This window comes from Thunnus albacares, chromosome 22, assembly GCF_914725855.1.
Source record: "Thunnus albacares chromosome 22, fThuAlb1.1, whole genome shotgun sequence".
Lineage (NCBI taxonomy): Eukaryota > Metazoa > Chordata > Actinopteri > Scombriformes > Scombridae > Thunnus > Thunnus albacares.
In genome coordinates, this window is record NC_058127.1 from 10,194,313 (window position 1) to 10,220,714 (window position 26,402).

At 35.6% G+C, this 26,402-nt stretch overlaps 1 protein-coding gene and 1 long non-coding RNA gene across 3 annotated transcripts in view; both read right to left on the reverse strand.

Moving 5' to 3' along the window:
* Window positions 1–26,402, reverse strand: part of LOC122974480 — a 345,451-nt gene that overhangs the window by 76,364 nt on the left and 242,685 nt on the right. The window contains exons 54-58 of the mRNA XM_044342515.1: window positions 13,980–14,077; window positions 13,401–13,451; window positions 13,282–13,297; window positions 13,092–13,189; window positions 12,774–12,824 (exon numbers count right to left, since the gene is read on the reverse strand). Coding sequence (XP_044198450.1) covers window positions 12,774–12,824; window positions 13,092–13,189; window positions 13,282–13,297; window positions 13,401–13,451; window positions 13,980–14,077 — 314 coding nt within the window. The remainder of the gene's footprint in view (window positions 1–12,773; window positions 12,825–13,091; window positions 13,190–13,281; window positions 13,298–13,400; window positions 13,452–13,979; window positions 14,078–26,402) is intronic.
* Window positions 1,661–4,245, reverse strand: LOC122973962. Of its 2 annotated transcripts, none has more exons than XR_006400185.1 (3): window positions 4,069–4,245; window positions 3,587–3,619; window positions 1,661–1,784 (listed from the first exon to the last, which is right to left on the reverse strand). It is a non-coding gene; the product is annotated as an uncharacterized LOC122973962 (long non-coding RNA). The 2 variants fall into 2 exon arrangements; XR_006400186.1 differs by lacking the exon at window positions 1,661–1,784 and adding an exon at window positions 3,000–3,225.

A 26,402-nucleotide genomic window follows, 5' to 3' on the forward strand; every position in this document is an offset into this window, starting at 1 on the left:
AAGAATTGTGGTCAGTGCTGTGGGTTTATTTGCAGAGAGTAAAAAACAAAACAACAACTAGACCAATTGGGATGGGATTTGCCCCAGAACTTTTTCACTCTATTGTTACACAACAGACTTGAAACATTTACATCTCATTTTCAGCAGCTCAGTTTCAGTAATTCTGTTCTCAAACTAAAAAGCAACCACTTGTTACTGAGCTGCTCATAGGAGGCTGCATCATTGTTGGAGGGAGAAAATATTTTCTGTTATCTTACTTAGATAGACTGAAATGAAAAACAAGCCATTTTGAATATGAATGACAGATGGTTTGACTTACATGATACTGTCAATGTGATGGCACCACTCCACTCTGTTGAGGAATACAAGTTCTTTCTACCTTTACAACTGTAGGCTCCACTGTGGGAAACAGAAGCACTGCTAATCTTGAATTCATTATCTTTCAGAGATGTGTCCATGTTGTTTTTTCTCCATTCATATGTCCATCGAGGGTCTGCACCTCTACGGATCTCACATCTGACAGTGATTGTCTCACCACTGTATATCAGAGGCCAATTGGGTTGCAGAGTCACAACAGCCTTGTTGGGAACTGTTTAAAACAAAAATACACAGTTAGACACAACTAGAAATATAAAATTGAGAGAGAAATATAAAAGATACAAGGCAACATCAAAAACATAAAAAACAGATACAAATCAAGTCGTATGAAAAGAGCTTTGCAGTCACATGTTTGTCAGATAAACAGGTCTTACTGAGGACAACAGTCCTCCAGAACACCTGAACCTAAACTTTTACAGGATGCATTTATCTCACAGTGCAGAGAGACTTGACTGTTCAACATCAGTCATTTTGGGGAACAGTTTAATAATCCCATGTAGTTGCATCTTTGCTGTCTAGGTTACCAAGCAGGAAGATTACTGAAATTAAAAAAAATATTAAATTCAATTTTCTATGAACAATAATGAGAACCTTTTATTCAGCATTAACATTTCAAGTTTATATGATAAAAACAGATGTTGTTGAGATTTGGTGTGAATAGATTTTATTTGCATTACAGGACAGTTTGTTCACAGCCATATTTCTTATAAACATTCACCTGAAGAAAAGATTTGTAGCAGGGGGGGAAAAGTTGGTCAAGTAATAAACTGAGGATCACAGTACTGTCAGCTAATTTAATGATGTGTCTGTTCTCATGCAGAGAAAGGACTCACCACTCGGGGGAGCCACTGGAGTAAAGAATCTTACCTGCCATCACTGACTCTGATCATTTTAAAATATAATCAATAAAATAATCTAAAAGCCACCTCACCAATTTAACTGTCATGATAAAGGATTTCAGCCATTTTCAAACTTCCTTCAGAGAGCTAAGAGGTACTGGACTAAATCATCCATTCATTATGGTTCTTGTTACCACATATGCTTCTCTTCCACACTTCAGACACAGTTTAAGAATTAAATTTAAAGAATATAAGTTGTTTTATTTCAGAACAAATGACTTAACTCACCTGTTTCCTCAATGGTGACTTCATCACTTGTAGCTGTGAAGACATCTGGTTCTCTTCTCCATCCTCTGCAGCCGTAAATGCCTCCATGTGAGATACTGATACTGTCTGATTCATAAGCTTCTGCTGTCTGATGAGGAATTTTTTCAGAATCTGCTGAGGTATGTCTGTACCAGTCATATTTCCAGCCAGTAGAGTCCTCCACATTGCAGGTCAGAGTCACACTTCCCTTTACTGGTATGTTGTTCCTGTCTGCTCTCAGTGTAATCTTGTGTCTACGTGCTGTTAAGTTTAGAAAAACAATAAAACAAAGAAATTACTGTAATGAACATGTCATCAAGAATGTATTTACATTTTTACAGAACACAAAGGAAACATCTGTCTCAAATTATGTATAACTCAATGTTCAAATGAATTTAGACTCTCTGTTTGAAAATGTTTATGTTCATAAACTCCAACTTGTCTTTCTAAATGCTGCATATGTGTTTTCTTCACATGCTTGTGTGTTTTCTGCTACATTTACATGTGAATCTTAAGTTGCAGTACATTAAACTCTCTCAGCCTCCCGTACCCTTGTGACAAAATCTGCATGAAATTGAAGACTTTAGTTCACAGAAGTCAAACAATATGACGTCAGTTTCTCTCTTTTGTTTAGTGACTGGTTAGGTGAAGGCAGAAAAAAGATTCACTTGTTGTTCAGCACTCCAGAAGAAGAAGTATGAAAACATTTAAGACAAAAAAAAAAATCGTTGCTGAATGAATAAAGTGAAATGCAGTTAAGAGCTGAGAAAAGCTAAGTGGACCTTCTGAGTTAAGATTATTTTGTGAACATTTTTTTTTCATCACAGTATGAAAGCTACTTACCTTCAACTTTCAGTTCTTTCTCTTTGGATTCTGTCCCCTCATCAAACTTACACTTATAAAAACCTCTGTCTGACACTGATACTGGATAAATGGTCATTTCTACAGTGGTGTCTGATATTCTACGTGGTTGATAGTTTCTGTATGTTTCAAGAGATGATCCATTTCTGTAGAAGGTGGCTTTCTTCTCATATCCAGGAGTACGATGTCTACAGCGCAGAGTCACTAAGTCTCCTTCAAACAATGTGAATGCAGGACTTTCCAGGATCACATCATCATCTGTGCAACAGAGGTGTAGTCTTGTTTCATTAATCATCTCAGTTACTGTAAATTATTATATATTTCATATAAACAAAGCTGTGACAAAATTAGTTATTTAGCAGCAATATGATATCACTATTAAATATAACGGTTTTAAAGTGTGTTGTGAGAATTCAGCATTAAATTGGATTAAGAGGAAGTTGTAGTCACACTTACTGTAATAATTAATGATATGCCCACTAAATGATTTTATGTCCCAATTTCTTAAAAGCAGCTCCACACTCACCTGTTTGCTACATTAGTTTCACAATATAAGATATTATAATTATAAGAGGAATATTGCTCATACAGGCTGGTCCTGCACTTGGTTTTCACAATCAATGATCACAATTATAAGATGATGTAAAAAGACACTGTGGCAGCCAGCACACATGTCACTACCCAAAGTAAGTGAGATCATTTGAACTGCATGTCGACCTGTAATCACCTCCAGTGTAATAATGAATGAAGTTGTAATGACTGTTGTAATTGACTGCACCTGCAGATGATCCTTTCTCCACATCAGACTCACCAGTGTCCTCTGCTGGGTCATCAGCCTGCCCTGTTAATGATGAGCGTTAAGATTATCAGATGAACGCATGAAGAGAAAACTCACCTGTATGAAGTTAACAAACTCTTTAGTAAATATACAATTTGTCTCAAGGGTCAGAACAACATCTGGTCTCATTATATAAACATACAAATCTGCCCAGAAATGATAAAGACCAAAATATATCTAGTTTTGATGAATAAGCAATTCTGCACTAATCAAGTCATTTCTGAATTTGTATTGATACATGGAGTAAAATGATACATACATGATAAAATATAAACACAAAAAGGATGATTAAGATTAATACAGAAGGTGATAAATAAGAGATAAATATTTATATAAAATATATAAATAAAAAATAATTGGTCACCTTCAGAGTGTCCGTAGAAGAGTGTATTCAGCACTAAAATAAAGATTGAAACTTCATCAAACTTAATCAAACTGAAAAAAGGTCAAAGCATAATAAAGATATTTAAAACTATATATAGTCTATATACAGTAGGTTAGCAAGCAGGAAGGAAACAACTATTTAAAATGACATATAAATTGAAATAGGAGAGTCATGAAATTCAACACTCATATACATAACAATACCTTAAACAATTTACGTTTACATCATGCAAAAACAATCATCCGGCAGTAAATTTAACACAGTCCTTCAATCTAAACTGAGCCAAGTCACCAACCAACATCTGGCCTATAAAACAAATCTGTAGTTAAAAACCATAAGCGTGCTCTGTTCAAGCTCTCAGAGAAACTGGTTCAACCAGTGATACTCTGTAATTCTGACTATTCAGGAACATGTTCTTTAATCTGTGACATGCAAACAGAGAAAGTCAGTAATGTACTTACAGAATAATCCCAGCACACAGATCAAAGTGTACCTCATCCTCACATCCAGCACTGACACTCTGTCACTCAGCTGCTCTGAGTCTGACAAATGTTTCGACTTTGCTTTAATAATAATGCAGCAGAAAGAGAAAGAGAGAAGTTACATTTCAGGTAAATGAAAGATGAGATGAGACTTTCTCCAACGTCTTTAGAATTTAGCCTGCCTGTGTTTCCTTCCCTTGTATGCAAACCACAGAAAACTTTAATTAGTTTGATAAACGTTGACACTTCAGTTGACCGCAGCAAACGTTGACACATGTACACTTCCTGGCCACTGCAGAAATAAATTAGCCTGTCTCTTGTGCAAAATGTTTGTGTCTGGAATATGTAATTTAAAAAAGGCATTAACGATAAGTAATTATTGCACATCCATGGACCATAATCACATTGACTTTAGTCATATCACGTCATGAACATGCTTAACATTTTATTGTGTTTATTTGTGCATGTTATGCAGTATATGCCCACTGCTCTTGCATCAACAGTGCCTGCATTGTGATGATGTAGGTGTTGTGTGTATATATATAAATACACATGTGTAACTCTACTGTGTAGGCGTAAACAGTACATCCCGTATATGTGTGTGTGTTTAATAGTCTGCATATTGAATTTGATATAAACTGTGGTCAAAACTTTAATTTTGTAAAACAGCCATGTTACAAACCTCTGGCATTAAGTTGTAATGGTTGCTTAAGTTTTCCGTCATTTATCTGTAAAAGGAATGCACAATATTGGATTTTTGCCGATATCCGATATGCCAATATTTCCAACTCATTGTGGCCGATTGCTGATAAATGTTTCTACTTTGCTGTAATAATAATGCAACAGAAAGAGAAAGAGAGAAGTTGCATTTCATATAAATATGAGATATGAGTTTAGCCTGCCTGTGTTTCCTTCCTTTTTACACAAAGCTCAGACAACGTCAGTTAGTTTGACCGCAGCAAACTTTGACACGTTTACACTTCCTGGCCACTGTTGCTGCCTGCACTACTTACCTTTGTTGTGGTTGGCTTGACCGTTATTATGGTGGTTAATCTGAGTCTACATCACACATTCAAACAGAAGCCAAATGTCAGAACTCGTTTCTGAACAGCCATGTTACAAACCTCTGGTATGAGGTTATAAAGGCTGCTTTTCTGTTTACTGTCATTTATCTGTTCTCATTCCTGTGTTTATGCATTTAGTTTCCTGTGTTTTTCAGAAATTAAATGCATAAAGGGAGAACAAATGTAGCCTGGTTAAAAATATGCATGTATAAATAGTTGTTTGCGATAGAGAAATAGATCAATAGAATTTGTTAAAAGAGTATGGTTAAAATTCATATTTCTCATTGTGTTGAAAAAGGTCAAGTTCATGACTAAACATGTTAAGGATGTTAAAAATGCATCTATGTCTTTTATTGTATTTCTTTTGATAAAAAGCTGCTTATTTAATAGAGTGGTATCTTTCTAGAGAGGTGAATGTGGTCAAATAGGTTTGTGTGTGTTACTTGGCTGACGTGTGTGTGTACGCAGACACGGGGAGTGAGAGAGAAGGAGGAGAGAGACTGGAGGAGCGGAGAAGAAAGCAGTTTTTCTGATGGATATCCGAAGTTGTGCAGGAAAAAGTAAAGATGTACCTGAGTCTTAGATTGTCAGCTCGATAATCTGTAAGAGGACATGTTTTGGAAGTAACAGATAACTTCTACCCGAAGTCTGCTGCGCTGTAGCCAACTTGAAAGAGGCTGCTCGTTAATGAAGTGAGCGGTGAGATAGCACTGTGAACGGACTGTAGGCTGCTGCTAGCTAACCCAGCTCGACAAAGTAGCTTCGTCTGGATTTATTCCAATCTGGAAACGAGAGACAACAACCAGCATAGCGCTCTGAGCCACCCGGGGATGCTCTGAGTTCCTCTGGCAACGCTGGATAACCACCAAACTCCGTGAATATGCCCGAGTGCTGCCATCCTGCTCATGGACAGAGACCTGTGGACTGTAAGCTTTCTCTGGAGGATCTCATAACTCTGAAAAAGGTACCGATCTGCTTTATTTGTTTCATGCTCTAAAAATTGAGTGAAGCGACCACTAAGTTTTTGGTCCCTACGATCACAAGCACCACATCAGGCCTGCAACGCTTTTATTTTATTTTGTTATATCCTTTTGCCGGCTTAGCATAGGTAATAATACTAAAATGGTACTAAAATAATTCAGCGGAAAAGTAAAAGCAAATACTTTTAAGGTGAAAAGGTAAAAAGGGAAAACTACTGTGTGACTTGTGAAACAAAAGCAGTGAAGACTCCTGGTATTTAATTTAATATTATTTTCAGTTAATTTTGCCTTAGAATTAAAGGAAGAAATTATTACTTTTAATTTTAAATGGTTTCTGAGTGTGTTTATTATTTCAGAGGTTAAAAGCTATATAGCCTTTATACTCTATACCAACTTATATTAGATTGTGGTATTTTATTGTGTTAAAGGGCTAGCATACTCAATTGTTTGTTACACTATGGTCTCAAAATAAGTTATATTCAAGAGGTAGGCTATAGGATTTTCAAAGTGACCCAAGCTAAAAACATTAAATTAATCAGAGATAATATAACAAAGGAAATTAGGATAAAGAACTCAGGGCTCCATCTACATAATATAGAGGGTAGACGGGCTACACAAATCAAAAATAAATTGTTGCACGTTTTGTACCATTGTGTTACACAGTTTACTTAACAACTAGAGCTTGAGTAGAAAAAACAAGTCGCTGCTTATCAGCATGACGAAAACAAACCAACAGTTTCTCTCTACACATAAATATGTGTTGCTTTGATAGCAACACATACTTGAGGTGTGGTTGTCACATTCACACCAGAGCTGATGTGTCAATACACGGAAAAGAAGAGGTGTCTGATACTGTGCAGGATGTGCAATCATATTTTTTAGACAGTAGAAACTAAAACAAGTGAAAATATTTTGGGAGGTAGTAGAAATTGAGTCAAGTGCAATGCATATGAATATAATATAGCAATTACAAAATGTTTTTTTAACTGACTGTATTTGAATACAACTATGACTGGTGGTGACATGAGGAAGTGGACAGACAATATTTATTTCTCAATCTGAAACATCATACAACAGAAAGTCAGAGGTGTGAGCTTGTGAAAATCTGACATTAAAGTTCTCACTGTGTTTTACATCTTGAACTCTCCCTATCACCTCAGTCTGCCATCTGCTGTCAACCAGGTGTAAAACATGTCATCTGGCTGACAGCGTACATTTCAATCAGGAGAGACAAGTGAATGCAGCAAAAATAATTGTTTATTACACAGATGATATTGAAGATTAAGTGTTGACCAGAGTTTTTGGTGCTTAGACTCTACAGGGAGCAGCAGCAAGATAAATCCCTCCATGGAGTCCAGACACTGGTGATGGTGGCTGATGACTTCTGCTGAGGCTGATAAGGCCGATGAGGTTGATGAGGAGATGCACTGATGAATCTGCGAAGACTTGGCGGTGATGGGGAGGTGGTGGGGCGTGCAAAACGACAGCATAAAAGCATTAAGGTTGAGAAGGAGAAAACATATTTTAAAAGACAGCCGCATCATGATAGGCTGACAAATAAAGGTGTGTCACCGTGCTATTGGTCAGATGTGATCAGGTGATGTGAACAGCTGATGTCTTAATTGACACCTATGCCTTAGGGATGGGAATGACAGATGGTTTGGGAAATAATACTAATGACCTGAGCATGCAAAAGATAATCTTCCTGACTGAACTTTCACTAAGCTTCATTTGGCTTTAACTAAAGACCTTATTTCCTCATTTTCATCGGTCAGTCAAGAGTCTCCCCTGCAGGACTCCTGCTCTGTAGGCATTGAGTGGAGCCTTTGATGGCAGGTTTGATGACAGGTCGAGCACACAGCACACATCAAATAGCAAATCATCACATCGAACAATGAATGTGGCAGCAATAAAAAATGAAGGCCCACATCAAATAATGAAATAGTGACATCTAGTGGTGAAAACTAGAAATAGATCTTCAAAAAAATTGAGTTGTATTAAATTTGTGTGGAGGTTCATTTTTTTCATATTTAATGACTATTCTCCCTCTGTATTCATTATTTAATGGGAGACTCTTCATTGTTTGACCTTTCTATTAATAACAGTTGACATTAATTTCAACTTGCATTTCTTGCTTGATGTTTAGCTTTTCATTATTAGATATGGATCAGTAGTGCACCACTCTCCCCTCTACTTCCTCAACTCTCTCTGGCGTCTGCTCTCTGATCAGCTCATATTAGGAAACACATGTGGACTCACACCTTTGGTAGTGTGTAATTGGATGGCAACAATTCTTGAAATCAGGAGGCCCCAGTCAAAAGCTAAATGTTTTTCCAAAGTTTTTATACTTTTTTCCCCCTGTATGTTCCTGTAGCTTCAAAATAGTAACCTCTAGTTCACTCAATTACATAAATATATAAAGTATATATTATATAAATATAAAAAGCATTTAAAATCATCACTGACTGTTTACTGCTGAAAAAATGTTTATTGATGACTAAAAAAAATAAGCACATACATCACAGGTAAATTCATTTGTAAATAGACAGGAAAACCTTCATGCATAATAATAGCAAAAGTTACATATTCCTGTAGAGCCCCAGATTAAAAATACAGACCTGGAAATGTGCTTCAAAGCTAAAACCTGTAATGTTTTTAATGAATACACACAGTTGTTCACTACAAATTAAAATTAGCACATGTAGTTGGAGAAGCTCTTATTACAAAATGTTGGCTATCATCAGTTCACATTTATCCTTTAAAAAATTCCAACTAAGAGATATTATATTTGCATTTCTGTGACCTGTTACTAGTCAATCAGACTTTACTGTGCTGAATATAGTTTAATATGATGAGGTTAGATATGACAATACAATACAGTAGATATTACTTAGCTATAGATTAAGGGACACAACATGTGAGGTTACAGAATTCAGCTTTCAGTCACTTATTGTAGTATTTTAAAGGACCATTTTACTAATTTTCCTACAGTGTCCTACTCCCTCTCTCTGCTGTCTGATGTTCACCCCATAATGTAAAACAGGGATCTTTGATCAGCTTTGTTTACAGTTGTTCACATTTTGAGATGTTTTTTTTTCAATCAAAGAAATATACCTGATGGTTCATCACCCAACAGAAACAAGGGGCATAAATCAATCTGCATAAGAACATAAGAATCTCCAAACTTCCCGGTTCAAAGTTTTTGTTCCCCTCTCACCTACTGGATGACCAAATTAAGAAGGAAGATTATAAAACAGACATTAACATACATACACTTGAAAAATATATATTAAAAACAATACTGACAGCTTACTGTTCAATAAAAAAACATATATTGATGCATGAAATGGTTAACCAAGCTTTTAAAAATACAAAAATTACTAAATTCACCTGGTTGAAAATAAAATATCTATCAATCCATTCATTAAAGGACAGGGAAACTTGTACAACATGTGTAACAGGATGTTGTTTGATAGCAGATCATCACATATAATCATCAAAGCTGTTTCATCAAAAACTGAAGAAGAGGCTGACTGACTAAAGCTGCACTACTCTGTACTAACTGTACAAAATACTGAGCACATTTGATATTTAGATATCAGAGGTACACAATTGCACACAAAACTACAAATTAACCACACAATGATGTAGTTCTTCATGTTGTCATCCATTCCTTTGGTTTTGTTGATACAGATCTCTCTACAGACCTGGAAGAAAACCAAAAAAAAAAGAGGTACAGTGTTATATAGAGGACATTTTACTCCCATTTATAACCCATTTACATATCTGCAGAATTAATCATTTCAGAGATAAAAAAAAACAATATGCACATTATTTTATCACTGTATTATTACCAAGAGCTGTTCCTGGTTCAACTTCAGAATAAACCGCTTCATCAGTTGCTGCAGGAGTTGATTTTCCTATAAATGGAGAGAAGATTAGTCTGAAACATTTGCCAGTAATGTCATAATTTACAATGATAATGTACTGAAGGGTTGTCAGGGTTAATGTCTCCACTGATAATAAAAGAATAACAGTATTGTAATGCTCACAGTGCTCAAAGCAGTCACACAGCAGAGTATTATGGCTTTTACAGAATTTAGTAAACATACTGATACTGAATATACATACTGATGTATAAATACTGTTCTTCAGCACTGCATACACACATAATGTAAAATAAACATAGATTCCAACATAAAACATTAAAAAAAAATGATAATTATAAACACCTACAATGTTGCAAATACAGAACACATGACATACATTACACTGTGTCCAAGACCAACATGTTGGACAGTAACAGTTGCAGGTGAGTGCAGACCTTAATTAATTTGTCTTTCTTCTGTATTATTGTAGCAATAGTGTTTGCAGTGTGTGCATAATCAGATTTGAAAACCTGTAAAAGAATCTCTAAATTCATACTGAAATGTGTGAATATGTACAGCAATCTGCAACTATGTATTCAGATTTGTAAGTGTATCGACACTTGTGAATATGCAGACAAATCTGTATATGTGAATCTGTAAATATGTATTCAAAAAACTCAGAGTAAATGGCCTCTTATTAATGACTGAAAGTTTTGCTCCAAGAGATGGAAACAGAAAGTCATCAGATACAACTCAGGTCCATCTGTAATTAGTTGTCTCTTTACATGTGACTTTTGCTACATTCCTGACTAAAATTTGCAAATGTGAGGGTTTTCTTCATACTTGGCCGAGGCTTGCAGGCTCACACTGGGAGGAACTGAAAAAACAAGGCAGGATGCAATGGAGCCGTACTGTCACTGTACTGTTCCCAACTACCATAACAACAAGCAACTTTCCACAAATTTCCATCTAGTGAGTGACCAGTAGCTCTTTAGCATCGTTAATGGTGCAAACTGACAACCTATAATGTTTTAGCCTCGCTAGAATCTGCTAGCACAATATTCTTGCAGTGTTTCACCTGAGACAATTTCAATGGTAAATAAACTGCAATGTTATGTATAAAATATTCTTTTTGTGGGTAACATTATTTTGCATCATGCATTTTATTCTGTATTACATTGCTGGGACTTTGCTAGAATCTACCCTGCTGCTGTAAACAAATGTAGTTCATATGACGTAACATTAGAGTCTGCAGGAAACAAACATGTTATTTTCAACAAACTATACTTGTCTTGTTAGTGACAGCAGCCTTTAATGTTTAACTATATTTTCAGTGAGTAACCTGCACCAGACTAATCCTCACTGACTGCATGCTGTGACAGTCACAGTCAGCGAACACATGAGGTGATTGGTATTAGGAAAAATGTTAATGCTAGTTAGAGGTTTTGCAGCAGTGATGACCATCAATCTGTTGACAAGAAACCTGCAGAATGTTTGTCTGCAAGTTAATATTGCAAATAATTCAATATTGGTTGGCACACTGTTTTACAGACAAAAATTTTGACACATTTGCAGATCTCAGACATGACAGGAGTCTAGCAAAAGTCACATGTATAAAGAAAACCAATGGAGAGGTGTACCTGAGTTGTAACTTCCCACCTCTTGGAGCAAAATACTTAAAATACATTTTTCTCACAGATTTTACACATTCACAACTCTGTGTATGCTAGGGCTGGGCGATATGGACAAAAAAATCGTAATTTTTTTCAATCTTGGGGTCGTTTCATGATTTTACTTGATTTTTGTTTGCCTTCATAATGCAGACTTAAAACATCATATTTATTTAAGACAGTTGAGCAAGAACAATAAGAAACCTGCAACACCTGCAAGGCTGTTATAATCATTATGCATAAAATACATGTGATCCCACACAGCTATTGACTGTGAGCACCAGATGCTTCAACTAAGTAGATCATAGGCATGTAGTTTAATAATCAGTTTCAGCACAGATAGAGCAGAAAAATCAGCTCACTAGTTGCTGCTGTTTGTGTTTTTTTACAAGACATCAGCCTGATATCTGCGGACTGCTGCTAGCTAGCGTTAGCTACCTGGAGAGTAAACTGTACAGTGTAGAATCTGGATACTGTTCCCTCAACTTCAGGTGCTTCAACTCTCATAACTAGAGATGAGACCTCATCAACTAACACAAACCAAGAGCACAGATCAGTGTGCAGAGTCATTTTCAGTCTGTTCTTCTCGTAGATGTGACTGTTAAATTCACTGCGAGATAGCCAGAGGCAGCTGTGGCAGGTGTGCATGTAGTGTAATTAATAATGTCACAGTTTACGATTCAAGTGACTCAAAACAGCTAATGTAGCTGCCATCTACTTTTTGACTAAAAATAACCTTTTCATGCATTTTGTAATAACTCAATTTTACGATTTAGACATTTTACACATTGACCAAAAACAAGAATTTAAATGAATAAAGTCAATTTGAGATATCGTCCAGCCCTAGTGTATACATTCACAAATCTTGATACTCTTGCAAATCTGAATACACATTTTCAGTTTCCTGTACACATTCACAAATATCAGCATTTAGAAATTCTTTTACACTTTCTGAGAGAAGAGAGTTTTATTCCAACCTGATAAAGCCTGAATCTGTGAAAATGATATTTGTTGTTACATGGTTTTGTTTTGTAAATTGTTTTCTCTTAAATTATGTAATATTGCATTTCAGACTGCTCCATGTTAAGGTGTATACTGTACCATTTTCAGTGTCTTCAGAGCCTTTGATTGATTCATAGACAGAAGCATCACCTGTGAGCATAAAGTGAAAATCAAGCTGAGATCAAGTGAACCAGTTAAATTGCATGATACCAAATAAGATCAAATATCACCTTTTTAACAAAAATCCTCAGGTTTTTTTTGTTTATTCATTCGATTTTAAAATATTGTGGATAAATGCAAATACAGGGAATCTTAAATGTTTAGAGCCTTTACTGTCTTTGTAGACTGTAATAGAAATGTTGAGGTTACAGTTAAGAAAAAATGACAAAATTAATCAGGATTAGTTTGAAGACTGACCATGGAGAAGAGAGGAGTATACGTTACGTTGAGTTTCATTTACGTTGACCATGTGATTTGCAGCAGAGTCCTGATTGGTGCTGTCAGACTGGATCGGCCTAAAATATTTAGCAAATACAATGAATTTAATAAGACACATTGAAGGTACTGCTGTTATGTTCAAAATGAGAGAAGAGAGTTTTGTACCAACCTGATAAAGCCTGAATCTGTGAAAAGGATATTTGTTGTTAAATTGTTTTGTAAATTGTTTTCCTTTAAATTATGTAATATTGCATTTCAGACTGTTTCATGTTAAGGTGTATACTGTACCTTTTTCAGTGTCTTCAGAACCTCTGATTGATTCATAGACAGAAGCATCACCTGTAGGAAAATGAAAATCAAGCCGAGGTCAAATTAATCATTTCAATTGCATGATACCAATCAAATATCACCTTTTTAACAAAAGTCTTCAGGTTTTTTTTCAAAAAAATGTGATTTTAACAGTGTGGATAAATGCAACAACAGGAAACTGTAAAGGTTTTAGAAGCTTTAATTTCTTTGTAGAATGTAATATTTAATACGTTACAACCAAGACTATAAAGCCTTAAAGTCATAATGGCAATAATATTTCTGGTTTAATTACAACAATATAAAACCATGTTCTAGTCTGATCTTTTGTGCATGTGGTAGAACAACAGGTTATGTGACAAATCTTTGAGACTGTTCTACAAACTGACCCACTGCTTTATTTACTGAGATCAACAACAACTTCCTGTCTAATGGATTGTGGCTTTTGGTTAATATTCATTAAAAATCAGATGGCCAGAGTCTAGAAAAAGAGTAATAGAAATGTTATTGTTAGAGTTAACAAAAATGTTGAAATTAATCAGGATTAGTTTGAAGACTGACCATGGAGAAGAGAGGAGTATACGTTATGTTGAGTTTCATTCAGGTTGACCATGTGATTTGCAGCAGAGTCCTGATTGGTGCTGTCAGACTGGATCGGCCTAAAACATTTAGCAAATACAATGAATTTAATAAGACACATTGAAGGTACTGCTGTTATGTTCAAAATGAGAGAAGAGAGTTTTGTACCAACCTGATAAAGTGTGAATCTGTGAAAAAGATATTTGTTGTTATGTGGTTTTATTTTATAAATATTTTTTCTGCTATTCTGCATTATGACATCAGAATACATCTTTGTATTTGAATAATTAAAAACATAAAACATTTAACATCAGAGAGAAAAAGTCTCACCTTTGGATCGTCTGTAGCGATACAACAGGAGCAGGAGAATAATAAAAATAATTCCACAAACCAGCCCAACAATTAATGGTATAAGAGATGAAGAGCTTTCAGGCCTGGACACTGCTGTAATAGATAATAAACAATATTCATCATTCATTTACATTTGTGTTTTTATAGATATCAGATTTTGTAATGTTATGTTTAATAATTGAATGGCCCTTATGTAAAGTAGAAAACAAGTTAATTCAATATGTGAAATCAGCTGAAAATAAACCTGTAAATTTCTAATTCTGTAAAGTATTTGACCACATTTCTTTCTAAGACAGCAACACAGTTTAGAAGAAAGAAAATGCATGAATTGTTTTAATCCTACTCACCCTTAAATGATATCCAACTCTGTAATGATTCTTTTCCTGAGTTTTTACACTTGTAGAAGCCTTCGTCTGACTTTGACACTGCAGAGATATTCAGCTCCCCTCTGGTATCATTTTGGATAAGTTTGTCATTTTGATAGAAAAACACGTTGGAAAGTAATTTTCCTGTCTTCAGTTTGCAGCCAAGAGTAACAGAATCTCCCTCAGTCACAGGATGCACAGGGCTCACCAGGATAATATCTGCATCTGTAAAACAGTCAAAGAATATGAAGTTTCAGTCAAAGACCAGCTGCTGACCTTTAGAACAAGGTGACATAAAACCATGAGAATAGATCACACATATGCCTTTATTTTTCTCCAACTAATTTATCTCACAGAGTCAGTGTAGCTGAGCAAAGACCCAACATTTCAGCTTTATTACATACATGTCTTATTAACTGTAAATATATTAGCTATGGCCAGTTAGCTCTAGAGCTAACAGGTACACATGAAAGAAACATTCTTTTGACACAAAAACACCTCTGACTAAATCCGCATAATCATCAAGAATAAAGAAAGGTCTTGCTGCACACCAAAAAAGCTGTGGACCAAACATCTTGGATCTGTGAAATATTAATTTCCAGTTGTTAATAAATATGAAGAAGCTTTAATTTGGTCCAAAGATGAGTTTTTGGTGTGAAGCAAGTTCTTTCATAATTTATTTATTCTTTTTTATTACCTGTGTTTGACAAGAACACGACTAAATTATAATGTTGTGCAGAGGACGTCTGATTTTCTAATTGATTGGATGATGTTTCTTTATGATAATATTAAGGAAATATAGTTAAATCAGCTTTTAATTTTTTTAAAGAAACAATAATATAACATAATTTTTCTATCAAAAGCTTAGGCATATAACTTGTTTGTCTACACAGGAAGTGTAGTTAGTGAAACCATTTTGAAAATAATTTAAATACAAGATGAAAATAAAATAAAATGTAATGTAAACATACTCTGTATAGTGATGTTGACTGCATTGCTGAACTCTCCTGATCCAGACTCACACCAGTACACTGCATCACTCTGCTGTGAACTGTCGATGTTGCATGTGGATCCAGTCATTGACCTCCAGTTAGAACAGTTGTGGTTCTCAGGAAACCTCCTCACTCTCCACGCAGTAAAGTTTCCTTCACATCTCAGTGAGACAGAGTCATAGATGAAGTGCTGCACTCTGTCAGGACTCACTTTGAGAGTCACTGCTGAATGAACATCTGAAAAACAACATGTAATGAGGGGCAAACCAAGTACAGAGATATTAAATTTAGAATCACAACACAAATAATCCTCTTTTTTGTACATTTAATACTGTTAATTATTGAGAATAAAACATCTGAATAACATAAACTGTGCAAAAGTGTTTTGGTGAAACTGTGAGTGTGAATCAAACTCACCAATTTTGTTGATTCTGATTGAATCACTGTACTCTGTGTAGTAAAGTGGGTTTCCTCTCCCTCCTCTGCACCAGTAGAGTCCTCCCTGTGAGACACTGATTTGTCCAGTTAAAAGGGAAACAGCATCTTGTGTGTTCAGGGGTTCAGAGGTTTTCTCATCTTTGTACCAGTAATATTTCCAAGCAGTTGATGATGGGTCCACAGAGCAGGTCAGGGTCACACTGCCCCCTACTGGAAAGTCTCTGTTGTCAGCACTCAGTTTGGCCTTTGGTTTATATGCTGTTCAGTTTAGAACAAAGACATTAAAATGTAATTATTGTCCCTGTGATTTAGTCAAATTTAAATAACTTAGTTGAGAACATAATGAATTTCACGTAATCTTGATGGGAGTCCCAAGCACACAGAAAATGATTTAATCACTTTGATCTGCACCATGAGTCACTGTTTTATATTCTCTTTAATCTGTTAATAATGAATCAATTAAGTATATTTCAAATGCTACAGGATGCTGAATGATGGCTTGTCTTCAAAAACAAACACAATTATTCACTGATCAATCCTGAGAAGTTGACTAATTCTTGAGTAAAGAAATATTTTCTATTGAATTATTCAGACACAGATAGGTGGAAACTCAAAAACATGATATTCTCACAATTGATGAAACACAGTCCAACTTACATGACACTGTCAACCTGATGGGATCACTTCTGTCTGTTGAGGACTAAAGGTCTATTTTATGTTCACCCTTACAGCAGTGCTTATCTACTGTAAAAAGTAGCTCTGAAACTCCAGTATTCACTGTTTTAGAGGTTCTTCTTTGGTTGTTTTCCATTCATACTCCCACTCAGTGTTTCCACTATCTTTGATCTCACATCTTAGAGTGATTGACTCACCACTGAATATCTGAGGCCAGTTGGTTTGCTGTGTTACAACAGTCTTGTTAGAAACTGTACCCACCAAATATACACAGTTTGGATAAAAACAGAAATATATACTGGTATGACTGTCCTTTCTGCTGTCACTGTGGCCTTGAAATTACTTGATGTTCACATCAGAACAAAAAACAAAACAAGTAAATGGTTGGAATGAGATTTTCCCGAAGAAAATGTTTTTACTTCAGCACAAGAACTACACTGAAATCATTCTTGAAATTTCCCTTAAAAAAGACTTAAACATCGATCAAGTTATTTAGCTAATACCATCATATGGAAGATACAAACAGAGCATGTGACATATGACTCTCCTTGGCTGATGACAGGAGTTACTGCAGAACTAACTAACGAGGTACAGTTGATGTTTAATTAGTACACTGTTTTTGTTTGCTTCTATTTTTGGTTGTTTTTTTGATTAACACTAGAATAGTTGTGGTGATCATGTGGTGGCATGTTTCTCAAAAAAAAGTTGAGAGCTAGTTGGTGACACTGGTGCAAAGTATGGAGCTTTTTTCCTATCTTTATTCAAGAGCGTGGTATATCAATTTGAGAGCAAGATTTATTGATTTCACTTTCAAATTTTGTAATATTGTCCCTAAAACCCTGCCCTCGCACTCAAATAGCCTCTGCTTGCACTTAGATTTGCTCTGTTTCTGCTCAAACTGTGTGCTTGCACTCAAATATAATGTTCCTTGCACAGTTTTCCTGTGCTGCAGCTTCAGTTCTTCTCCTCGCACTCAGGCTGCTTCTGTGCGCTTGTTGAACTGCTCTCAGATTTCGTCTCTGCTCTTAACAACCCTGTCAAAGTCTCTCTTTTTCTCTCGTCTTTTTTCTAATGAGTTGGGAAGCCGACAGCAAAGTCAAATGAATTGTGGTCAGTGCTGTGGGTTTATTTGCAGAGAGTAAAAAACAAAACACTCTATTGTTACACAACACACAACAGACTTGAAACATTTACATCTCATTTTCATCAGCTCAGTTTCAGTAATTCTGTTCTCAAACTAAAAAGCAACCACTTGTTACTGAGCTGCTCATAGGAGGCTGCATCATTGTTAGAGGGAGAAAATATTTCTGTTATCTTACTTAGATAGACTGAAATGAAAAACAAGCCATTTTGAATATGAATGACAGATGGTTTGACTTACATGATACTGTCAATGTGATGGCATCACTCCACTCTGTTGAGGAATACAAGTTCTTTCTACCTTTACAACTGTAGGCTCCACTGTTGGAAACAGAAGCACTGCTAATCTTGTATTCATTATCTTTCAGAGATGTGTCCATGTTGTTTTTTCTCCATTCATATTCCCATCGAGTGTTTGCACCTTCCAGGATCTCACATCTGACAGTGATTGTCTCACCACTGTATATCTGAGGCCAGTTGGGTTGCAGAGTCACAACAGCCTTGTTGGAAACTGTTCAAACCAAAAATACACAGTTAGACACAACTAGAAATATAAGATTAAGAGAGAAAAATGAAGAAATATAAAATACAAGGCAACATCAAAAGCATAAAAAAGATTTAAATCAAATAGTATGAAAAGACTTTTGCAATCACATGTTTGTCAGATAAACAGGTCTTACTGAGGACAACAGTCCTCCAGAACACCTGAACCTAAACTTTTACAGGATGCATTTATCTCACAGTGCAGAGAGACTTGACTGTTCAACATCAGTCATTTTGGGGAACAGTTTAATAATCCCATGTAGTTGCATCTTTGCTGTCTAGTTTACCAAGCAGGTAGATTACTGGAAATTTTTAGAAGATTCATTAAATTAAATTTTCAATGAACAAGAATCAGAACCTTCTTATTCAGCATTAAGAATTCAAGTTCTTTCAGCATTTCTTTTATTTTTTAGGAGCACATTTCCTTTAATGTTTGTGCTTTCACTTTTGTATGTGTTTTGCAGTTTGTAGCATCTCTGGATTTGCAGCGCGTTTTTCTTAATGTTTGTGTTTTCACTCTTCTGTTTGCTTTGTCACTGTACATGTGAACTCTTTTGACACACAGCTGCCAAAGAAACAATTAGTAGCCAAGTCTCCAATTACTTTTCAACTTTTGTTTCTTGTTATATTTAGAAACTGAGCAAATATTTGTATCATGGTGGCAGCATTACACTGCCATAATATTAAGATATAACATAAGCAAAACTATTTTAGCCTGTTGATTTTTGCAACTGGGAAAAGGAGACATGATTTACAATAAAATAATATTTTTCTGGGAGTCCATCTCACAGTTGTTTGAAGTTATGGTAAATATTTGCTCAATTGAATTTCATGAAAGTTTAGTGCCTCAAATCATGTCCATAGGTCTATCTGTCATTTTTACATTTTTGTCATTTAATTATAGACTAGTGAAACAGACAAATTAAAAAAAACTAAACTGAGGCTTTTTTTAGTTGATGACAAATGTCAGACAGTTACACAGATCATTATGATGTTACATTCCTCTGAAACACATACGTTGGGCAAATCTTAAGATAACTTCATCGTACATCCAGTTTAGCTGCAGTTCAGCTGAAGCTCTGCTCGTTTTGACAGAACATCAGGTTCAGTTTAGCAGCTGCATTTTAAACTCATGCAAAGTCCAGGTTTAACTGGACCCTGTCTAAACTGCAGCTAAGCTGGTCAGATGCTACGTGACAGAGCAAAAAGCCGCAAAGTTTTCAACTTCAGTTTCTTAAAAGCTTTTAAATCACTGTTCAAGGAAGGTTTGTTGTAGAATGTTCTAGTATTTATTTTCCAACAAGTCCTCCAGGAAGGACAGTCTCTTAATTTTATCTACTATTTCTGCATTTTTGTCCATCAATGTCTTTTCATTGAGTCGTCATCACCTTTGTTCCAGGTTTCATCTCCTACTAATCAGTAAGTTTCATTATATCAGTTTTAATTTGTTACATGATGCTAAATGTTCATATACATGTTCAAAGATTCAAAGATCTAAGAAGAGTCTGCAAATACTGTAATAGGACAAATGTGTTAAATCTAACCAGTTATAGATGTTATAGATGTTATGGATAAAACTGAGTGGTGTTATGGAAGCATCTTCTACTCTTGTTTTGCATCTTTACACAACCTGAAGAGGGTTGAAACAATTTGACGTACACTCAGTTTTTCTTAAACATTCTCCTTTTTTGCTATTGATCTGAAAATGACTCTTTTTACACTACTGATAACAGATTTAAATAATACATATATTATTCCACAACAAATTACTAAACTCACCAGTTTCCCAAATAGTGACTCCATCGCTGTCCTCTGTGAAGATCTCTGGGTCTCCTCCTCTTCCTCTTCTTCCTGCTCTGCAGTAATAGATGCCTCCTTGATTAGCTCTTAAAACTCTGTTTGATTCAGCATATCTGATGGGCTGATCTGCATAAGATGCTGAGGCACGTCTGAACCACTCATATCTCCAATCAGCAGAGTCGTCCACAGAGCAGGTCAGTGTCACACTGCCGTGTTCTGGTATGATGGTTTTGTCTGCTGTCAGTGTCGGTTTGGGTTTATTTGCTGTTCAGTTCAGAGCAAAAAACAAAATGAGTCACAAGTGGGATGGAATTTCCCTTAGAAAACTTTGAACATCAATTAAGTAATTTAGCAAATACCATCATATGGAAGTTGCAAACAGAGCATGTGACATATGACTCTCTGATTTGGTAAACAAAACTAACTTTTGTTTTGTTTTGTTTTATTTTTTCTTGTTTTTTTTTATTTTTGCTTGTTTTTTTTTTATTTTTGCTTGTTTTTTGCTTGTTTTCTTGTTTGCTTGTTTTCTTGGGGTGGGGGGCACACTGTATGTTGACTCTTCTGAAGTTATTCTGTTCTCACACTAAAGAGGAAGGAAGGGGGTAGCCTAATATTTTCTGTTTCCTTATCTAACTACATTGAAACAAAATGACATTCTGAATATGATAACATATTTGACTTACATGATGTCAATGTGATGGCTTCACTCCACTCTGTCAAAAAAAAATCCTTTCTACCCATACACATGAAGTCTACAGTATAGGATATAGAAGCACTGCTGATTCTGAATTCTTTGTCTTTATGAGATACGTCCACACTATTATTTCTCCATTCATATTCCCATCGAGTGTGTCCACCTCCCTGGATCTCACATCTGACAGTGATTGTCTCACCACTGTATATCACAGGCCAGTTGGGTTGCAGAGTCACAACAGCCTTGCTGGAAACTGTTCAAACAGAAAAGTAAAGTAGTATGAAAATGTCAATAGGTCTGTGTGTCATTTACATTTTTTGTCATTTATTTACAGTCTATTGAAACAACCAAATTAAAAAAATTAAACTGAGGCTTTTTTAGCTGTTGACAGAAGTCAGACAGTTACACAGATCATTATGATGTTACATTCCTCTGAAACACATACGTTGGGCAAAACTTAAGGTAACTTCATCATACAGCTGGTTTAGCTGCAGTTCAGCTGAGGCTCTGCTCGTTTTGACAGAACATCAGGTTCAGTTTAGCAGCTGCATTTTAAACTCCTGCAAGTTCAGGTTTAACTGGACCCTGTCTAAACTGCAGCTAAGCTGGTCAGATGCTACGTGACAGAGCAAAAAGCCGCAAAGTTTTCAACTTCAGTTTCTTAGAAGCTTTTAAATCACTGTTCAAGGAAGGTTTTGTTGTAGAATGTTCTAGTATTTATTTTCCAACAAGTCCTCCAGGAAGGACAGTCTCTTATTTTTATCTACTATGTCTGCGTTTATGTATAATGTCTATTAATGTCTTTTCATTGAGTCGTCATCACCTTTGTTGGAGGTTTCATCTCCTACTAATCAGTAAGTTTCATTATATCAGTTTGAATTTGTTACATGATGCTAAATGTTCATATACTGTATATCACTGTTGGGCCTCCTGGTATTTATTAGCTGTTGTTTCACATCATAACCTCCTGATGAGGGTTTTAAAGTAATACTGAATGCCTCTGTCCTTTTTTGGAATAACTCTACCCTTAAAAACTGATTATTTTGGTTGCACAATAAAACAGTATAACAACTATACAAAGGAGGTGTTGACAAAGTCTCAGGGGAACAAATATGACAAAAGTGACTTTCACTCTTTGAGGTCTATTCAATAAAAAATCAACTAGAGGATCCAACACATATTCTGTTTTCATCATCACTTAAAGTAAGAATTACTGGTTTATATTCATTCATTCATGTTTTTGTTTCTTATTGATACCACAGTTGTTCTCCCTCACACTTCAGGGACGTTACAGATCTTAAAGAATACATGTTGTTTTATTCAAAAGCAAATGACTTAACTCACCAGTTTGCTGAATAGTGACTTTGTTGCTGTCCTCTGTGGAGAAGACTGGGTCTCCTCTTCCTCCTCTGCAGTAGTAGATGCCTCCATGATCAACACTTATAACTCTGTCTTGGTTAACATTTCTTATGGGCTGAACTCTAGAAGAGTCTGAGGTTTGTCTGAACCAGTCATATTTCCAGTCAGCAGAACCCTCCACAGAGCAGGTCAGTGTCACACTGCCCCGTACTGGTGTGATGGTTTTGTCTGCTGTCAGTGTCGGCTTGGGTTTATTTGCTGTGACCAAAAACGAACAAACAAATAAACAAACAAAACAACTATGACAACTAGAATGAGATTTGCCCTAGAAAAAGTGTGCTACTCCATTATAAGTTAAGTTATAAACAAATTTTAAAAAACTATCATCATATGGAAGTTAAGAACAGAGCATGTGATAACTGCTTTGACTGATAAACTGATATAAATCAAGTAGTATGAAAAGACCTTTGCAGTCACATGTTTGTCAGATAAACAGGTCTTACTGAGGACAACAGTCCTCCAGAACACCTGAACCTAAACTTTTACAGGATGCATTTATCTCACAGTGCAGAGAGACTTGACTGTTCAACATCAGTCATTTTGGGGATCAGTTTAATAATCCCATGTAGTTGCATCTTTGCTGTCTAGGTTACCAAGCAGACAGATTACTGAAATTAAAAAAAAATATTAAATTCATTTTTCTATGAACAAGAATGAGAAGCTTTTATTCAGCATTAAGATTTCAAGTTTATATGATAAAAACAGATGTTGTTGAGATTTGGTGTGAATATCTTTTGTTCACAGCCATATTTCTTATAAACATTCACCTGAAGAAAAGATTTGTACCAGGGGGGAAAAGTTGGTCAAGTAATAAACTGAGGATCAGAGGATCTGACTCTGATCATTCACCGATTTAAAATCTAGACTGAAACAAGCTAAAACCATTTCAGGTGAAACATGGGGTTAAACTTCCTTCAGAGAGCTAAGAGGTACTGGACTAAATCATTCATTCATTCCGACTTCAGACACTGTTTAAGAATTTAATTTAAAGAATATAAATTGTTGTATTTCAGAACAAATGACTTAAATGTTCACACTGGGCATAATCAAACTCCAACTTGTCTTTCTAAATGCTGCATATGTGTTTTCTCACATGCTTGTGTGTTTTCTACAACATTTACATGTGAATCTTAAGTTGCAGTGCATTTAACTCTCTCGGCCTCCCGTACCCTTGTGACGAAATCTGCTTGAAATTTAAAACTTTAGTTCACAGAAGTCAAACAATATGACCTCAGTTTCTCTCTTTTGTTTCATGACAGGTTAGGTGAAGGCAGAAAAGAGATTCACTTGCTCAGCACTCAGCACATTGTGTGCAATAAATCTCATTGTCAAACTCACCATATTTGTTGATCCTCATTGAATCACTGTACTCTGTGTAGTCAACTGAGTCTCCTCCTTCTCCTCTGCACCAGTAGAGTCCTCCCTGTGAGACACTGATTTGTCCAGTTGATTGGGAAACAGCATCTTGTGTGTTCAGGGGTTCAGAGGTTTTCTTGCCTTTGTACCAGTAGTATTTCCAACCAGATGATGATGGGTCCACAGAGCAGGTCAGGGTCACACTGCCTCCTACTGGAATGTTTCTGTTGTCAGCACTCAGTTTGGCCTTTGGTCTATTTGCTGTTAGTTTAGAACAAAAACATTACAATTTTTCTCCTTTGCATAAACATAAAAAAATGGAGCTATGCACACACTTTGAAAACTCATGTATCATCGATAAACTCTGATCACAATCCCATTGCTTTCATTCAAACAGAAATTCTAAATCACATTTTTGTCCTCTACATTGCAGATCAGTGTCACACTGTGCCGTCCTCTTATGGTCTTCCTGTCTGCTCTCAGTGTGACCTTGTGTCTATCTAAGTTTAGAAAAACAATAAAACGAATAAGTGACTGTCATGGACAAACCATCAAAAATGTATTTATATCTTTATGTAACACAAAGGAAACACCTGTTTATGACTCAAATGAATTTAGACTCTCTGTTTGCACATTTATGTTCATAATCAAACTCCAACTTGTCTTTCTAAATGCTGCATATGTGTTTTCTTCAGATACTTGTGTGTCTCAAGAGTCATCACAACATCTGGTCTCCCTACATAAACACGCATCTTGAGGAAAATGCTGTTTTAAATCTTTGGGCACTAATCAAGTCATTACAGAATTTGTATTGATACATGGAGTGAAATGATACATACATGATAAAATATGAACACAAAAACGGGATGTGATTAAAGGCCCAAAAGCACTAAAAGCGATAAAACGTGACTGCCATGAAATAATCAGAATATAACATTTTATTTCTCTCATTCAGGGGCTTTTTTCTCACTACCGCTCTCTCTCTCTCTCTCTCTCTCTCTCTCTCTCTCTCTCTCTCTCTCTCTCTCTCTCTCTGAGTTTGAGCGTCAAGACAGTTTGACGCCTAATAACGCTTTTGGTGCGTGTTTGGCCATTCAAACCAATAAGTGTACTTCAAGACGCATCACACGCTTTCAGTGCATTTGGGCATTAAGAGTAATACAGTGGATGACAAATAAGTGATAAATATTTCAGTATAATATATAAATAAAAATAATTGGTCACCTTCAGAGTGTCCGTAGAAGAGTGTATTCAGCACTAAAATAAAGATTGAAACTTCATCAGACATAATCAAACTGACAGAAAGTCAAAATCACACAAACATAAAACAAACAAACAAAAAAACAAAAGCAAATAGAGTTTCAGCAGTGGTAACTATTGTTTGATAAATTAAAACAGATAAAAGAAGAAAATTTCTTTAAAATGAAACATTTAAAATAAAAAAGGAAAATCATGAAATTCAAAACCCACATACATAACAATATCTTAAACAATTTACATTTACATTATGCAAAAACAATCATCCGGCAGTAAATTGAACACAGTCCTTCAATCTAAACTGAGCCAAGTCACCAACCAACATCTGGAATATAAAACATCCCTGTAGTTAAAAACCATAAGCGTGCTCTGTTCAAGCTCTCAGAGAAACTGGTTCAACCAGTGATACTCTGTAATTCTGACTATTCAGCAACATCTTCTTTAATCTGTGACAAGCAAACAGAGAAAGTCAGTAATGTACTTACAGAATAATCCCAGCACACAGATCAAAGTGTACCTCATCCTCACATCCAGCACTGACACTCTGTCACTCAGCTGCTCTGAGTCTGACAAATGTTTCGACTTTGCTTTAATAATAATGCAGCAGAAAGACAAAGAGAGAAGTTACATTTCAGGTAAATGAAAGATGAGATCAGACTTTCTCCAACTTCTTTAGAATTTAGCCTGCCTGTGTTTCCTTCCCTTGTATGCAAACCACAAACAACTTCAATTGACCGCAGCAAACGTTGACACGTTTACACTTCCTGGTCACTGCAGAAATACATCAGCTTGTGTCTTGTGCAAAGGTTTGTGCCTGAAAAATGTTAGGAATAAAAAAATGTATAAACAAGAAGTATTTACTGCACATCCATAAACCAAAAAATCATTGACTTTAATCATATCACATCATAAACATGCTTAACATTTTATTGTGTTTATTTGTATATGTTATGCAGTATATGCTCACTGCTCTTGCATCAACAGTGTCTGCATTGTGATGAGGTAGGTGTTGCGTGTGTATATAAATAAACACGTATAATTCTACTGTGTATTCTTGGACAATTCATCCTGTATATGTGTGTAGGTGTGTGTGTTTAATAGTCTCCATAGTGAATTTGATATAAACTGTGGTCAGAACTTGTTATTTACTCTAATTTACTCTTTTTATTTGGTGGTAGATTTGTGTCTATCTGGTCGTTTTATGAGGAAGTCCTGAATTACAAATGTGTTGCCTTCTTATCACTCCAAAGAGCAACAGCAGTTGTGATGATATTATAGCTAAAAAACAAGAAAGCAAATGAAAAAACTCATCTTAACCCATCAATGAGTAAAATGTTGAACATCAATTTTTCAATTACAGCAAACAAATTCTGTA